Source organism: Canis lupus, chromosome 17 (assembly GCF_003254725.2).
Source record: "Canis lupus dingo isolate Sandy chromosome 17, ASM325472v2, whole genome shotgun sequence".
In the NCBI taxonomy this organism is placed as follows: domain Eukaryota; kingdom Metazoa; phylum Chordata; class Mammalia; order Carnivora; family Canidae; genus Canis; species Canis lupus.
The window spans coordinates 64,192,266-64,207,284 of record NC_064259.1 but is presented as its reverse complement, the minus strand read 5'-3'; the positions used below and the strand labels follow the sequence as shown (position 1 = coordinate 64,207,284).

Genomic DNA, 15,019 nt, shown 5'->3' with positions numbered 1-15,019 from the left:
GGATTCTCTATTCTGCTCCATTGATCTATGTGTCTTTTTTTGTGCCAGCACCACACTGTCTTGATGACCAGAGCTTTGTAGTACAACCTGAAATCTGGCATTTGATGCCCCCAGCTATGGTTTTCTTTTTTAATAGTCCCCTGGCTATTCGGGGTCTTCTCTGATTCCACACAAATCTTAAAATAATTTGTTCTAACTTTCTGAAGAAAGTCCATGGTATTTTGATAGGGATTGCATTAAACGTGTAAATTGCCCTGGTTAACATTGACATTTTCACAATATTAATTCTGCCAATCCATGGGCCTGGAATATTTTTCCATCTCTTTGTGTCTTCCTCAATTTCTTTCAGGAGTGTTCAATAGTTTTTAGGGTATAGAAACTTTACCTCTCTGGTTAGGTTTATTCCTAGGACTCTTATGCTTTTGGGTGCAATTGTAAATGGGATTGACTCCTTAATTTCTCTTTCTTCAGTCTCATTGTTAGTGTATAGAAATGTCACTGACTTCTGGGCATTGATTTTGTATCCTGCCACACTGCCAAATTGCTGTATGAGTTCTACCAATCTTGGGTGGAGTGTTTTGGGTTTTCTACATACAGTATCATGGCATGTGCGAAAGGAGGGAGTGTTTGAGTTCTTTGCCAATTTGAATGCCTTTTCTTTCTTTTTGTTGCTTGATTGCTTCTAGTTTTATGTTGAATAGCAGCGGTGAGAGTGGACATCCCTGTCTTGTTCCTGATCTTAGGGGAAAGGCTCCCAGTGCTTCCCCATTGAGAATTATATCTGCTGTTGGCTTTTCGTAGATGGCTTTTAAGATCTTGAGGAATCTTCCCTCTATCCCTACACTCTGAAGAGTTTTGATCAGGAATGGATGCTGTATTTTGTCAAATGCTTTCTCTGCATCTAATGAGAGGATCATATGGTTCTTGGTTTTTCTCTTGCTGATATGATGAATCACATTGATTGTTTTACGAGTGTTGAACCAGCCTTGTGTCCTGGGAATAAATCCTACTTGGTCATGGTGAATAATTTTCTTAATGTACTGTTGTATCCTACTGGTAGTATCTTGTTGAGAATTTTTGCATCCATGTTCATCAGGGATATTGGTCTGTAATTCTCCTTTTTGGTGGGGTCTTTGTCTGGTTTTGGAATTAAGGTGATGCTGGCCTCATAGAACGAGTTTGAAAGTATTCCATCTCTTTCTTTCTGAACAGCTTTCATAGATTAGGTATGGTTTCTTCTTTAAACATTTAATAGAATTCCCCAGGGAAGCCATCAGGCCCTGGACTTTTGTGTCTTGGGTGATTTTTGATGACTGCTTCAATTTACTCCGTGGTTATTGGCCTGCTCAGGTTTTCTATTTCTTCCTGTTCCAGTTTTGGTACTTTGTGGTTTTCCAGAAATGCATTCATTTCTTCTAGATTGCCTAATTAATTGAGGTATAGCTGCGCATAATGAGTTTTTAAGATCGTTTGTATTTCCTCGGTGTTGGTAGTGATCTCTCCTTTCTCATTCATGATTTTATTCATTTGAGTCTTTTCTCTCTTCTTTTTAATAAGGCTGGATAATGGTTTATCTATCTTATTAATTCTTTCAAAGAACCGCCTCCTGGTTTTCTTGATCTGTTCCACAATTCTGCTATTTCATTGAGTTCTGCTCTAATCTTTATTAACTCTCTTCTGCTTGGTGTAGGATCTATTTGCTGTTTTTTCTCCAGCTCCTTTAGGTGTAAGGTTAGCTTTTGTATTTGATTTGTTTCCAGTTTTTGGATGGATGCTTGTATTGCCATGTATTTCCCCCTTAGGACTGCTTTTTTTGTATCCCAAAGATTTTCAATGGTTGTATCTTCATTCTCCTTAGTTTCCATGAATCTTTTTAATTCTTCCGTAATTTCCTGGTTGACCCTTTCATCTTTGAGCAGGATGGTCCTTAACCTTCACGTGTTTGAAATCCTTCCAAACTTCTTGTGATTTCGTTCTAATTTCACAGCATATGTTCTCAAACATATGCACGGGATGATCCCATTCTTTTGGTATCGATTAAGACCTGATTTGTGACCTAATATGTGGTCTATTTTGGAGAAATTTCCATGTGCACTTGAGAAGAATGTGTATTTAGTTGCGTTTGGATGTAAATTTCTGTAAATATCAGGGAAATCCATCTGGTCCAGTGTATCATTTAAAGCTCTTGTTTCTTTGGATATGTTGTGCTTAGAATATTCGTCAATTGTAGAAAATGCTACATTCAATTCACCAAGTATAAGTGTATTATTAAGTATGTCTTAACTTTGGTTATTAATTGATTGTTATACTTGGCCGCTCCCACATTCGGGGCATGTATTGATGATTGTTAGTTAGGTCCTCTTGTTGGATAGATCCTTTAAGTATGATATAGTGTACCTCTTCATCTCCTACTACGGTCTTTTGGATAAACTTTATCTGATATAAGGATGGCTACCCCTGCTTTCTTTTGAGGACCATTTGAATGGCAAATGGTTCCAACCTTTTATTTTCAGACTGTAGGTATCCTTAGGTCTAAAATGAGTCTCTTGTAGACAGAAAATAGATGTGTCTTGCTTTTCTATCGAGTGTGAAACCCTGCGCCTTTTGATGGGGTCATTAAGCCAAATCACGTTCAGTGTTACTATTAAAAGATATGAATTTAGTGTCATCATGATACCTATTCAGTCCCTCTTTTTGTGGATTGTTCCCTTGGACCACCTCTTTTTATTCCAGAGTCCCTGTTAGTATTTCTTGCAGAGCTGGATGTGGTCACATATTCTTTCAGTTTCTTCTTATCATGGAAGCTCTTTATCTCTCCTTCTATTCTGAATGAGAGCCTTGCTGGGTAAAGTATTCTTGGCTGCAGGTTCTTCTTCTATAGGACCCTGACTATATCCTGCCAGCCCTTTCTGGCCTGCCAGGCTTCTGTGGAGAGGTCTGCTGCTAATTTAATATTTGTCCCCATATAAGTTAGAGATTTCTTGCCTCTTGCTGCTTCAAGGATCTTTTCTTTATCTTTGGAATTTGCAAGTTTCACTCTTAATTTTTTTTATTTATTTTTTATTTATGATAGTCATACAGAGAGAGAGAGAGAGGCAGAGACACAGGCAGAGGGAGAAGCAGGCTCCATGCACCGGGAGCCTGACGTGGGATTCGATCCCAGGTCTCCAGGATCGCGCCCTGGGCCAAAGGCAGGCGCCAAACCGCTGCGCCACCCAGGGATCCAGTTTCACTCTTAAATGTCAAGGTATTGAGCGGTTTTTATTGACTTTAGGGGGGGTCTCTCTATTTCCTGGATCTGAATGCCTGTGTCCCTTCCCAGGTTCGGAAAGTTCTCAGCTATGATTTTTTTCAAATACATATTCTGGATCTCTGTCCCTTTCGGCACCCTCAGGAACCCCAATTAAAGGTAGATTTTTCCTTCTGAGGCTGTCATTTATTTCCCTTAACTTATCCTCATGATCTTTTAATTTTTTTCTCAGTTTTCCTCCTTTCCATCAACTTGTCTTCTATGTCACTCACTCGTTCTTCTACCTCGTTAACCCTCGTCGTTAGGACCTCTAGTTTGCGTGTCATCTCATGCAATTGATTTTTAATTTCTGCCTGATTAGATCTAATTCTGCAGTCATGAAGTTTCTTGAATCCTTTCTGCTTTTTTATAGAGCCACCAGTAGCTTTTTAATTGTGCTTCTGAATTGGCTTTCTGACCTTGAATTGTAATCTAAATTTTGTAACTCTGTGAGACAGAGGACTGTTCTTTCTTTTGAGGGGAGTTTTTCCTTCTCGTCATTTTGCTCAGTGCAGAGTGGATAAAAACAAGTTGTACTGGAAAAAGGAGAAAAAAGGGAGAAGAGAAAAAAGAAAAAAGGAAGAAAAAGGGGGGAAGCAAACAAAACAATAACTTGCTTATTATGGTCAATAACTTGCTTTTCCCCTGTTCTTCTGGGGGAGGGGCCTGGTGTACTGATTCTCAGGTGTTAGCACTTGGGAGAGCTGCTCAGCCCCCTGCCTGGTGTATGGCTCAGTGGGAGTTGTTTATCCTATTTATCCTGTGAGACCACTCTGAGGCTCAGCGGGGGGTTGTTTATCCTGTTTATCCTGTGAGACCACTCTGAGGCTCAGTGGGGGTTGTTTATCCTGTGAGGTCCCAAGAGGAACAACAACTGTGGTGTTGGCCAGATCTCTAGCTCTGGAGTCAGCTCCCACAGTAACTACCACAGCTCCCAGTCCACAGCGGCCTGGGTCTAGATGCTCCAGGGGCAGGGGCACTGATGTGCTCAGCTTGGGGTTGCCCAGCGGCACGAGCATCCCTGCTGTCCTGTGTCCTCCCGGCCTCCACCTGTCCATGGGGGAGAGCCAGATCCTGGGCTGTGTCCCCAGCGCCCTGGGCTCCTGGGCATGCACAGCTGGAATCCCGCTCCCGGGGCTGCACAGCTCCTTCAGTACGGCGATGCTGCCAGAGCTGCCAGAGCTGTTCCTGGACCAGCCGGGCATGTGCTGTAGCCCTTTAGGGAGCTCAGTTGTGTGGCGCGCTCTCCCCAGGAGGCAGGAACTGTGTTAGTGCCCCTGGGGGCTTGAGGGCATCCCTGTCCCTCATGAGATCCTGCTCCAACTCCTAGCAAGTGTCTTTCACCCCAGGTGGCTCATCGGTTTGGCACCTGCCAGCGGCCCAGGGCGTGATCCTGGATTCCGAGGAACTAGTGGTGCATCATGCTCTCTGCATGGCGCCTACTTGTCCTTCTGCCTGTGTCCTTGCCTCCCTCTCCATGTGTCTGTCATGAATAAATAATAAAATAAATTCTTAAAAATAACATTCATATCACAGTAGACTCAGAAGATGAAGAGAGAGAAAAGGGGGCACAAGTTTTATTTGAACAAATTAATTTTTTTTATTCATTTATTATAGTCACAGAGAGAGCGAGAGGGAGAGGCAGAGACACAGGCAGAGGGAGAAGCAGGCTCCATGCACCGGGAGCCCAATGTGGGATTCGATCCCGAGTCTCCAGGATCACGCCCTCGGCCAAAGGCAGGCGCTAAACCGCTGCGCCACCCAGGGATCCCATATTTGAACAAATTATATAAACTTCTCTAATGTGAGGAAGGACACAGACAATGAAACCAAGAACACAGAGAACTCCCACTAAATTAAAAAAATAAGAGCCGACATCACCAAGGCACATCAGAGTCAAAATCACAGAATACATAGACGAGGAAAGAATCCTGAAAGCGGCGGGGCAGCAAGACTCCTTCACCTACAAGAAGACGAATCCAGTTCACAGCAGATCTGTCCACACAAACTTGGCAGGCCTGAAAGTTCTGGAAGGAAATATTCATGTACTGAATGGGAAAAGTATGCACAGCTGCACATTCGTTATACAACAAGGCTGGCATTCAGGATAGAAGGAGAGATTGAGAATTTCCCAGAGAGACGACAAATAAAGGAGTACACCACCACTTAAACCAGTCCAGCAAGGAATTTTTAAGGGGGAGTCTTTAAGTGGGGAGGAAAAATGCCAAAAGAAACAAAGACTAGAAAGGACCAGAGAACATCACCAGAAACACCAACACTACTGGTCACACCAAGGCACTCAATTCATATGTTTCAATAGTCACTCAGAATGTACATGAACTAAAGGCCCCAATTAAAAGATCTAAGGTACCAGAGTGGATTAAAACACAAGATCCGGAATGTCTGGGTGGTTCAGAGATTGAGTGTCTGCCCTCAGATCAGGGCATGATGCCATGGTGAGGATTTAAGTCCCACATCGGGTTCTTTGTGTGCAGCCTGCTTCTCCCTCTGCCTATATCTCTGCCTCACTCTGTCTCTGTCTCTGTCTCTGTCTCTCTCTCTCTATCTTGGTCTCTGGCTCTCCCCCTCTCTCTCATGAATAAATAAATAAAATCTTTAAAAAAAACCAATCCATCGATATGATGTCTACATACCCTAACTTTAGACCTTAGAAAATGGAGGTCCAGGACAGGATGGTTTCCCAGGGCATCTACTGGTCATTTAAAGAAGAATTAATACCTATTCTTCTCAAACATTTCCAAAACATAGAAATTGAAGGAATACTTCCAAACCTGTTCTATGAGGCCGGACTTACGTTGGTCCAAACCAGAGAAAAATGAAAAAAAAAAAAAAAAACACTAATAAGGAGAATGACAGACCAATACTCCTAATGAAACATGGATGCGAAAATTCTCAGTAAAATACTAGCAAATCAAATTCAGCAGTATATTAAAAGAATTATTCACCACAATCTGGTGGGATTTATTCGTGGGTTGCGAGGCTGGTTCAATTTTCACAATTCAATAAACATGATACACCATACTAATAAAAGAAGGGATAAGAACCGTATGATCTGTCAATAGATGCAGAAAAAAACATTTGACAAAATACAGCATTTTTTCTTGAAAACAAAAAACTCTCAGTAAGGTAGGGATAGAAGGGACATACCTCAGCATCATAAAGGCCATATGCCAAATATCTACAACAATATCATGCTCAGGGGGCAAAATCATTATCCTCTATGTAGGAAAGCCAAAAGACATCACCAAAAAAATTGCGAGAAGTAAAAAAACTGCAAGAAATGAAACACGAATTTGAAATACTTGCAGGATATGAAATTAATGTGGAGAAATGTGTTGCATTTCTATGCAACAATAATGAGTCATCAGAAAGAGAAATTGAGGATTCAATCCCCTTCACAAGAGCACCGAAACCAATAAGATACATAAGATTCAGCCTAACCAAAGAGGTGAATGCCCTGTGCTGTGAAAACTATAAAATATTGATGAAAGGAATTGAAGATGACAGACACAAAATGCAAAAACATTACATGTTCAAGGACGGGAAGAACAAATATTGCAAATAAGGTTATACCACTCAAAGCAATCTGCACATTCAATGCAATCGCTATCAACATAGCAACAGCATTTTTCACAGAGCCGGAACAAATAACCCTAAAATTTTTATGGAACCACAAAAGATTGAAAATAGCCAAAGATATGTAGAAAGAGAAAATCAAGGCTGGGGGCACCACAAAGTCAGACTTCAAGTTATATTACAGTTTTCTAGTGATCCAAAGAGTATAGTGCGGGCACAAGAAGAAGACACCTAGATCGATAGAGGAGAATGGAAAACCGAAACAAGATGCAAACCTGTAACTCTAGGCTGAATTAACACTTGACAAAGCAGGAAAGAATATCCAATGGTTAAATGACAGTCTCTTCAGCAAATGATGTTGGGAAAACTAGACAGCCACATGCGGGAGAATGGGATGGGAACACTTTCCCACACCATGGATAAAAAAAATAAATTCAAAAGGGATTGAAGACCTAAATGTGAGACCTGAAACCATAAAAGGAAGAAAAGATAGGCAGTGACACCTTTGACGTGGCCATAGGATCTTCTTTCTAGATATGCCCCTGAGACACGGGAAACAAAAGCAAAAATAAACTGTTGGGACTTCATCAAGATAAAAAGCTCTGCACAGTGAAGGAAACAACCAAAGCTAAGAGGCAACTTACAGAATGAGAAAAGATAATTCTAAAAGACAGGTCCAATAAAGATTTAGTATCCAAAATGTAAATCTCAGCATTCAAAACATGAATTATCCAACTGAAAATGGGCAGAAGACACGAATGGACATTTTCTCTAACATGACATTCCGATGGCCACCAGACACGTGGAAAGACACTCAATGTCACCCATCATCAGGGAAACGCAAATCAAAGCCACAATGAGATATCACCTGACACTTGCCATAATGGCTAAAAGAAACAGCACAGGAGACAACAGGTATTGGTGAGGATGGGGAGAAAGGAGAACCCTCCTACACTACTGGTGGGAAAGCAAACAGATGCAGCCACCGTACAAAAATAGAATGGAGGTTCCTCGGGTTCAAAATAGAACTACCCCAAGACCAGAAATGCACAACTAGGTATTTACCCGAAGGATACAAAAGTACAGATTCGAAGGGGGATATGATTTTCCTCATGTGCTTTGCAGGTGATTGGACCCGTCTTCCCGGGTCTCCCAGGTCACTAAGCCACGCTCTCCTTGGACACCTCATGTCCCTGCGGACATGCGCAGCAGAGGGCGGTCAAGAGCGAGGGGAAGCAGCTGGAGCCTGTCTGACCACAACAGGATGGGCTCGGACGGAGCCCGCACTCTTCTCCCCGGGGTAGGCCTGAGTCCCTATGAGGCTGCGGAGGGCATTGCCTCCGTGGCCCAAGGACGTGGTAACACACGCACTTGCCCCGAATGGTCCTCGTCCACGGGTGCTCTGCGTTCTTTCCTTCAAGGTTGTTGCTCATTCGTGCCCACAGGCAAACCATCGAGGTGCCACCCATCCGCACACGGAGGACGATGGCTGGCGCCCAAGGTCCCGCTCATGGGCCTCCTATCTAAGGGGTCTGATTTCCTTCTCCTGCCCTGCTGGCCAGTGCGGCTTCACAGGAGCTGCCGGGGAGCCGCCTGGGAGGCGCCTGGTGTCATTGGAAACTGGTTCCCCAGATTCCGAGGCTGCCTCCAGACCAGACTGAGAGGCTGACCAGTCCAGATTGGCGGGCCCAGGGTTCAAAACCCACGGGGACCTCAAAGTATATGTTTGTTTAAAAAAAAATCCATATATATATGAACGTATGCATATAATTTGGAGATATATATACATATGTATCTCGAAATTACAAAGTCATTGCTACAAATACACCTAAAAAGGAAAAGTGGAACACTCCGAATGAAAAATGACCAAAGTGAAAAGAAATAAACCACACGAGTTTAACTGGAACAAGTAAAAAACGAAGGAAAAAAATTAAAATGACTTTCCAGGGAGGCGAAGCAGGAGGCTCGTGCCGGGCGCCCAGAGGTGGGGCCGGAATCCTGAGCCCTTGTACCAGGGCCACGAAGGGGTCCGGGCAGAGACACGGTGCACAGGGCCTCAGGGTGCGTCTCTGTGCCTGAGCTGAGATCCCGAGAGGCCTGTGGGTGCCGGGAAGGGGGCGGGCCCATGCGACGCAGGCCAAGCTCCAACTCTTGCTTCGGGTGGTCCCGAGGCCCCGTCCCGGGAGACCTCCCTGGCCCGCCCAACGTCAGCCCCACTGAGGGCAGAGCCACCCAGGAAGCTGTGGGAAGGCCGAGGGGTGGGCCTTCCTGGGGCGGGGCCACCCAGGCCGTGGTAAGTCCCGCGCTGCCGCATCCAGCCCAGTCGACCTGCCGGCGCCCCGAGAGCGAGCTCCTCCTGCAGCATGGCCTCCAGCAGCACCCCCGGCGGTGAGTGGCCATCGGGGCCCCGCTCCTGCTGGGATGCCCAGGGGCTCTGGCGACTTTCCAGGCTTAAGCACAAGAGGAGTCACCACCCGGATGGCTGGGACGCCCGTGGGAGGGCGGGGCTCCCCTGGGGTCTGGGCAAAGGGGCTGGAGAGAGGGTTGCATAGGGCTGCGGGGGGAGGGAACCCTGGACTGGGCCGAGATTCCCAGCAGGAGCCCCGCTTCTGTAAGGCTGCCGGCTGGACCTCGGGGCGCAGAAATTGGGTCAAGGTGGATCACTTCTTAGACGAGTTGACCACTGTAGAACTTTCACCTCAAGGGACCCACGGTGGGCATGGGTTTTCACATGTTCCCTTGAGGTTTCCTGGTGGACATATGGTCCTCTTTGGTTTTCCCGACGGGCTTTTCACCCCGCCCCACCACCTCTTCAAACCCGACGCCCACCGGGACCCCCACCCAGGGTCTTCTCCATACCTTGGCCTGGAATCACATACCTAGCTCAAGGCTGCCCTTTCCCTAGATCCTTGACAATCACCCATTCCCAAGGGCAGATGCGGAACGGCCTGTGTCCAGTGGAACAACCCCCTCAGGCTTAGGTGGGTCCATGAGTGGCAAAGGGATGGGTGCCCCTGGATGGGGACGTTTTCGACATCCCAGAAACAGGAGCTCTGAGAGCACATCACCGGTCGATGCTCCTCTGAAAGCCTTCCTCCCGTCGCTGCTCTCTTCCCCACACAGGCCCACTCCCTCGAGCACCCCGACGAAGGAGGCTCGTGTTGACGGCAAGCCAGAAGGGGGCCCTGCAGGCATTCTTCCAGAAGAACCCTTACCCCAGCATCACTGCCAGAGAACACCTGGCCCGAGAGCTGGCCATCTCCGAGTCTAGAATCCAGGTAGGCAGCCCCAGTGCTTTTCTCACGGACTCTGGGGGAGGAAGAGTGCACGCACGTGGGGCTAGGTGTTCGCCCGTCCTTCTGCGTGGTCAGCTGGGGAGCTCAGAACCTACGGCCTGGGGTGTGGGGGGCCTAGGAGACCTTGCCCTTGGAGGTCGTTCCAAGACCTTCACTCAAGGGACGAGGGAACTCTGGGGCCCAAGGTCTGAGGCCCGACGACAGGTCCATGCCCATGGGCTGAGTGTCCCCAGAGATCCTGTGTCCTGACCAATCACTTTCCCCACATGAAACACTGTGAGTCCTCCTACAGGGGTGGGGAGGAGACACATAGAGACGCACGTATGCCTATCCATGACGGCACACCTGTCTTTTCCCTCCAGTGCAGAGGAAGCCTGCGCATGGGTCCATTGGTGAGGAGAATGACACCCGTTTCCAGTGTCTTCTTGGTCAGTCAAAGTGCCTCAGCTCCCTACAGGGGACTTCAGCAGGAGCTGCATCCTCTGCCCATGCGGATGACCAAAGAAGAAATGACTCTTGTCCCCATGCCGTCTGTTGTAGGTTTCCCTACATTTCTCGCTCCTCAGGTTAGACCAACGCCTACTTCCTTGTACACCAGAGGGCCATGCAAATAGCACGTGCCACTGGAGGCACCAAGCCAGCTCTGGCTTTCTCTGGGTTGTTGGTTGGTCTTGGGGCCTCATGTCCCTGCCACATGTGTGGGGTTTCCTGCCCTCCCGTGTTCCCTGAACGTTGCTTCTTCTCTTGCCCCTTAGGTCTGGTTCCAAAACCAGAGAACGAGACAGCTAAGGCAGAGCCGCCGACTGGACTCCAGAATTCCCCAAGGAGAAGGGCCACCGAATGGAAAGGCACAGCCTCCAGGTGACTCCCCGGCACCCAAGAAGGGTCCCCTCCTGAGCCACTCCTTGACACAGGAACGTGTCTCTGTGTGCTGACCTGGCCGTGGCAAAAGCCTCAGGAAGGGCCCCAAGCTCTGCTCTCAGGCTCTAGCCACCCTTGTGACCCCAGATGGCGACACCCCGCCTGCCATTCCTGGGCAGGCAGCAGGCGGGCTGTTTCTGGGTCAGGAAGTATCTGCATCTTCCTGTCCTGAACCTGCTAGCCAGGACACAGGCCTCTTCTTCCATCAACTCACCATTGTTATTCAAACGCTGGCTCTGGGGCTCGGTCCAGGCTCTGTCTCCTTGGGCTCAGGGAAGGAGAGCCTATGAAGACAGAGAACATGCAGAAAAGCGCTCTCTCTCTCTCTCTCTCTCTCTCTCTCTAACACACACACACACACACACACGCAGTCATATGAATTCAGACACCATCACACACCATCACACACACCCTGACACCCACTTCTGTCTCCACACTGGCTGTGCTATTGGCGTCCAAGCCCTCCTCTCCAACCTTGTTCTCTCTTTAGGTCGAGTCCCGAAGGAAGGCAGGAGAAAACGGACATCCATTTCTGCATCCCAAACCAGTATCCTCCTTCAAGCCTTTGAGGAGGAGCGGTTTCCTGGCATTGGTATGAGGGAAAGCCTGGCCAGAAAAACAGGCCTTCCAGAAGCCAGAATTCAGGTGAGTTTTTACAGTGTGTCATGGGCGTTGTTCCCTGTGGAAGGGAAGGTGGCCCTTACATGGTGCTGGAGAGACGTGGGCTCCTGGGGAGGGGGTACCCGCGGGGTGTGGGGCAGAGGCACCAGGGGCAGAGTGTTGACTAAGCCCGGGAGAACCCGTCCAAAGGAAGAATTTCCAAACTCAATGTTGGTTAGCACACATGCTTGTAGAAATGGTGACCGGACCAAAGTGGGAATATGTCCAAGTTGGCCCCTCTCGAGAGAAGCCGTAGTCTCAGCGGCTTCAAACTCAGCCCGCTTATCCATTGAGTACGCCCCCAAGATGCCATTAGTGTGCGTGGGCTTGCCGTCCTTTGTGTGGAGACCGGTGTGATGCTGCCCTGGGCCTCAGGACCACGGGGCTAAAACGGATCCTGCCCAGGAGCCACAGCTTGTGTGGATAACCTAATCAGCCGGGATTACAGGCCCTAATCCAGGTGAGGGAGAGGATTCGGGGAGCCCAGCTGTGTGCGGCTCTTCTGCCTTAGTTCTGCACACAGCGCTTTACGGGATGGGAGGTGTGAGGCAGCTTTCAGGGAGATATAGGCAGATTCTCTGAAAGACTCTTGGTTGGTGCAAGAGCGTGAGTGAGGAGGCTGCTTCAGGTGGCACGCCTTGGCTTTCCTCTGACGCGTCTTTTCCAGGGTCAGAGGGGAAACTCCAGGAGCTCACCTGAGCTCCTCTTTTCCTCCAGCCAGGACGGGAGGGAGGGCCGATGCAAACGTAGCTGTTCTGGATGTGGAGGGCTGGCTGCCCACGCCTTTCGCTCGGCCCATCACAGATGTGCCTGCAGTCAGACCCCGTAGCCATGAGTCCAAGGCTCTGAGGCAGAGGATGTGGTTTTCCACACGTTCACACCCAAGAGTAGATGGGGACAGAGGTGTTGAGGGCAGCCGGGAGCAGACCTCAGGACGTGGACTATCCTGGGTAAAGTGGGGCAGGCCGTCGGCTGAGTCTCGGTCCCAGGACTCAGGGCACGGCTGATCCCCAGGCCGCAAATGGCAAAGAAGGCGAGGGCAGGGCAGGGAGCGAAGAGCAGCAGAAGCACCTGCCAGGCGAAGTGACACAGGCCCAGTATGCTCCCGGCTAGGTGGCCAAGGTTGCCCAGGGCGTGCGTGTGGTTTTCGAGGGCCCATGGAAAGGTAGGGACAGCCGTGGCCTGAGGTGCAGCCCCAACCATTCACTGCGTCTTTCCTGGAGAGAGCACAGGGCGGGGTGTGTGTGTGTGGTGGGTGAGGTGGGACAGGGCAGGTCACGGGCAAGCAGACTTGGCATCCCGTCCTCCTGATGGCCACAACCCCTATTCTCTGTCCCAGGTTTGGTTTCAGAACAGAAGAGCTCGGCACCCAGGGCAGAGCCCAAGTGGGCCCGAGAATGCTTTGGCGGCAAACCACAAACCCAGTCCTCGCGGGACGGTCCCATTGGACCAAAGCCACCTGTCAAGGGTCCCCAGGAGCTCTCCAAATCTGGCTCCCTTCGATCCCTTGGGAAGCATGCAGACGCAGGCTGCAGGGACACCTCCTGTCTCCTCCGTGGTTGTTGTCCCTCCAGTTTCTTGTGGGGGCTTTGGGCGCCTGATTCCGGGGGCCAGCCTGGTCACACCAACCTTAGGTGGGCAAGGAGGAATCGCTGCTGCTCCCAGAGTCCTGGGGAGCCGATGCTGCCCAGAACTGACTCCAGGAGGGGGCCTCTCACCAGGTCATGCTGACCTTGGCCTCCCCTCCCCTGGGAGATGCCAGCAGCCGAAAGAGCACCCCAGCAAGGCGCCCCTGCCCTCGCAAGTTGGCCCGCGGCCTCCGCCTGTTGATCCTCCTCAACACTGGGGTCATGCAGGTCCCTCGGGCACCGATCAGGCCACGCCGAGGAGGGGCCAAAGTTCCCAGGCAGTCATGGGCACAGCAGGGTCCCAGGATGGGACAGGGCAGCAGCCCGCCCCCGGGGAGAGCCCCGCTTGGTGGCAACAGCCTCCCCCTCCTGCAGGGCCATGTGTCCCGCTGCCCCCACAACACCAGCTGTGTGCGGACACCTCCAGTTTCCTACAAGAGCTTTTCTCAGCCGATGAGATGGAAGAAGATGTCCACCCCTTGTGGGTGGGGACTCTGCAGGAGGACGAACCTCCAGGACCCCTGGAAGCACCCCTCAGCGAGGACGATTTTCACGCTCTGCTGGAAATGCTACAGGACTCCTTGTGGCCTCAGGCCTAGGAGCAGGGAGGACCTGTCCTCCCCACGCCCAACCCATTCATTCAGGCATCCAGGGGAACATGGGGCCCTAGCGTGACTCAGAGGAGGGGGAACCCTCAGTTCAGCCAGGGGCCGGACGGAGCCTGAGGCCAGGAGGAGCAGCCATCATGCTCCAGGTCTGGACTGTGTTGCCCAGGGACTCGGATGCATCTAGGCTGTCAGGGTGGGAATGGCCTAAGGGGCAAAGCCTGAGGTCTCCCCCGTCAGCCTCCTGTCCCAGGCTACGGCGGGAATGTCCTGGGGCCTTGGCCTGGCATCTTGCCCAGAGCACTGCCAACTGTCACCAAGTGGCAGCCAGAGGGGTGGCCACAGCCACTCGGGGCGGTCAGTGTGAGACGGTCCCACTGGGGTGCGTTCCAGAACCTCAGCCGCGTGTGTGCCTTTGTGCATGTGCATGTGTTTTCCTTCTGTGGGACCCATCAGCAGGCCCCTGGACCCTCAAGGGTCCCTGGCTATTCAGGAAGCAGCAGACGTTAGCGGTCAGCCTGTCACAGGTCTTCCCTCAGCCGGGTCACCTCTCTTCCCTGCCAAGAGTCACCTGAGGAAACCTCATCCCGGCTGTTCAAGCTCCACGGGGTGACCCATGGCTACAATAAACATCTCTCTGTCTCCCCCGAGCGATTTCGTGGTGTCATTTGTCCCCTGGGCCTTCGGTCCCTTCGTTCCTGCCTGTCTCGCAACATTCGCAATCCTTCCCGTGCCTGTGCCCGAAACGGGCTGCGGAGACACCAAGACGCCCACCTGCAGCTCCCAACTTGGCACAGACACACGCACAGCCCTCACTCACCCTCCCCACACACAGCCACCATCACTGGTGGAGGCGCTGCTTGTGTGAGCACTCCTCCAAGGGGTCGCGGGGATGCCCAGGGACGCACACTCCACGCACGCGATCTGGCCGTGACGGTGTCAGCTGAGGCCTAATTCACCCCTAACCCCGATCCTCGTGGGCGGGCAGTGAATCTCCCCACTCCTCCCTCATGGTCGCCTCCT

At 50.2% G+C, this 15,019-nt stretch overlaps 1 protein-coding gene across 2 annotated transcripts; it reads left to right on the top strand.

Annotated features, from left to right (window-relative positions):
* Window positions 1-8,441: 8,441 nt before the first annotated feature.
* LOC112669553 (double homeobox protein 4-like protein 4) lies at window positions 8,442-14,637 on the top strand. 2 transcript variants are annotated; one of them, XM_049096044.1, is made up of 5 exons: window positions 8,442-10,164; window positions 10,545-10,718; window positions 10,938-11,043; window positions 11,594-11,748; window positions 13,103-14,637. In XM_049096044.1, exons 2-5 carry the CDS (start codon window positions 10,563-10,565, stop codon window positions 13,988-13,990), a joined length of 1,305 nt encoding a protein of 434 aa, XP_048952001.1. In that variant the 5' UTR covers window positions 8,442-10,164; window positions 10,545-10,562; the 3' UTR covers window positions 13,991-14,637. The 2 variants fall into 2 exon arrangements, with proteins under 2 accessions (XP_048952001.1, XP_048952000.1); XM_049096043.1 differs by having other exon boundaries at window positions 10,545-10,748.
* Window positions 14,638-15,019: the final 382 nt, after the last annotated feature.

Coding starts and splice junctions, on each gene's coding strand:
- LOC112669553 (XM_049096043.1), top strand. CDS start 10,563: ATGGGTCCATTGGTGAGGAGAATGACACCCGTTTCCAGTGTCTTCTTG. Junction 10,749..10,937: donor CTACATTTCTCGCTCCTCAG/GTTAGACCAACG, acceptor CTTGCCCCTTAG/GTCTGGTTCCAAAACCAGAG. Junction 11,749..13,102: donor TTCCAGAAGCCAGAATTCAG/GTGAGTTTTTAC, acceptor TCTCTGTCCCAG/GTTTGGTTTCAGAACAGAAG.